We start from the raw sequence: 1,803 nt of genomic DNA, 5'->3' as shown, positions 1-1,803 counted from the left end.
CAGGGGGCTGCTGCTGCTGCAGCAGAGCTGCTGCAGCAAAGCGCTGCTGTTTGTGCTGCTATTGCGGGGCCTGGGGAGCTGCCAGTTGAAGAAGTCAAAAACAGAAAGTGTAAACCCTAAACCCTAAACCCTAAACCCTAAACCCTCGGCGTTGCCTCTGCTGCCTTAGGGCCATTTTATTGTTGCATGCGCACATGCCCATTTATTTCTCATTTATTTATTTAATTAAATTAATTAATTAATTTATGTAATTAATTAATTAATTAATTAATTTATTTATTTATTTATTTTTGTTTTTAGGTTTATTCTCTTTGCTCGAAACTTTTTGTTGGCTTCCGTCATTGGCCTCAACTGAAGATGCATTTTGTCAAAGAGTAATTGCTGCTGCTGCTGCTGCTGCTGCTGTTTCTGCTGCTGCTGTTGTTTGCAGGGTTTTTGCTGCTGCTGCCGTTGCTGCTGCTGTTATTCGTGCTGCTGCTGCTGGGGCTGCTGCTGTTGCTGCTTGCATGGCTGCTACTGGTGCCGCTCTTACTGCTGTGTTTGCTGCTGTTGCTGCTGGTGCTGCTGCTGCTGCTGCTGCTGCTGCTTCTGTTGTTGTTGCTGCTGCTGCAGATACTGGTGCTGTTGCTGCTATTTGTTGCAGCTCCGTTACTGCTTGTGCTGCTGCCGATACTGCTGCCTTTGCTGCTGCTGCTGCTGCTGCTGCTACTGCTTGCTGCTGCGTGCTTGGCTCTGCTGCTGCGGGTTGTGCCCCTCCCTTTTGCCAGCAGCCGATATTGTTGCTGCTGCTGCTGTTGCTGCTGCTGCTGCTGCTGCTGTGTGCTTTAGATGTGGCAGCAAACAGCTCCGAGCAGCAAAGACGGTCGAAAGATTATCAGGCCTCGCGGTCCGAAACCCTAAACCCTAGACCCTAAACCCTAAACCCTAAACTCTCTAATTTTTTGTCTTCACCCTCCCCTTCTGCTAATACTAAAATTTGCTTTCCCTGCACAGTGGTTATAGGCAGCGCCTGCTGCAGCTGCTGCTGTTGCCATAGCTGCTTCTGCGGTTGCTGCTGCTGCTGCTGCTGCTGCTGCTGCTGCAGGGAACTTGCAGTTTGTGGTGGAGCATTTTGCTGGCCCTGTGGTTTACAACTCTGCTGCTTTTGCTGCTGATGACGCTGACGCACTCTCTGATGGAAAGCTGCTGCTGCTGTTGCTGCTGCTGCTGTTGCTGCTGCTGCTGTTGCTGCAGCTGTTTTTGCTGATTTTCTTGCATTTACAGCGGGATGAGAAGCAGCTGCTGCTGCTGTTGCCATTACTACAGCTATTGCTTCTGCTGTGGCTGCTGCAAGTGCTGTTCGCATTGCTGCTGTTGCTGCTGCTGTTGCTACTTCTGCTGCTAGTGCCGCTGCTGTTGCTGCGGGTGGTGTTGTTGTTGCTGCTGCTGCTGTTTGCATGAAAAGCTCCTCATCTACTTGCTGCTGTTATTGTCTGCTGCTGCATCATCAGACGTGGAGCGGCTTCTCGCTGCATCGACAAGTGCGTCCCTGTTGCTGCTGCTGCTGCTGCTGCTGCTGCTGCTGCTGCTGTTAGCTGCCTTTGAAGGGTGCAGCAGCACAATTGCGTGAAGCAGAAAGCTCCTTTCAGCAGCAAAGTGAAAACAGAGGAAGCAAACTTGAATGGTTTTAATTGATACTGGAAATTGCTTGAAAAGCTGCTTCAGATTCTGAGGTGTATGTACACCTCAGGCTACTCGCTGCTGCTGCCTTCCTTTTCCTTTTCTGCTGCTCGCCGGTCCCTCAGCTGCGCTTTTGCTGCTGAG

General features: G+C 50.6%; 1 protein-coding gene across 1 annotated transcript; it reads right to left on the bottom strand.

Annotated features, from left to right (window-relative positions):
- Window positions 1-367: 367 nt before the first annotated feature.
- ETH_00000550 (uncharacterized protein) lies at window positions 368-1,438 on the bottom strand (the record flags this gene model as incomplete). The annotated part of the gene is made up of 2 exons (XM_013379085.1): window positions 368-822; window positions 952-1,438. The coding sequence occupies 2 exons, from the start codon at window positions 1,436-1,438 to the stop codon at window positions 368-370; spliced, it is 942 nt and encodes a 313-aa protein (XP_013234539.1).
- Between the last annotated feature and the right edge of the window lie 365 nt (window positions 1,439-1,803).

This window comes from Eimeria tenella, genomic scaffold (genome assembly GCF_000499545.2).
Source record: "Eimeria tenella Houghton genomic scaffold, Eth_scaff1402, whole genome shotgun sequence".
NCBI classification, from domain to species: domain Eukaryota; phylum Apicomplexa; class Conoidasida; order Eucoccidiorida; family Eimeriidae; genus Eimeria; species Eimeria tenella.
This window is presented reverse-complemented; position numbering and strand designations above follow the sequence as displayed.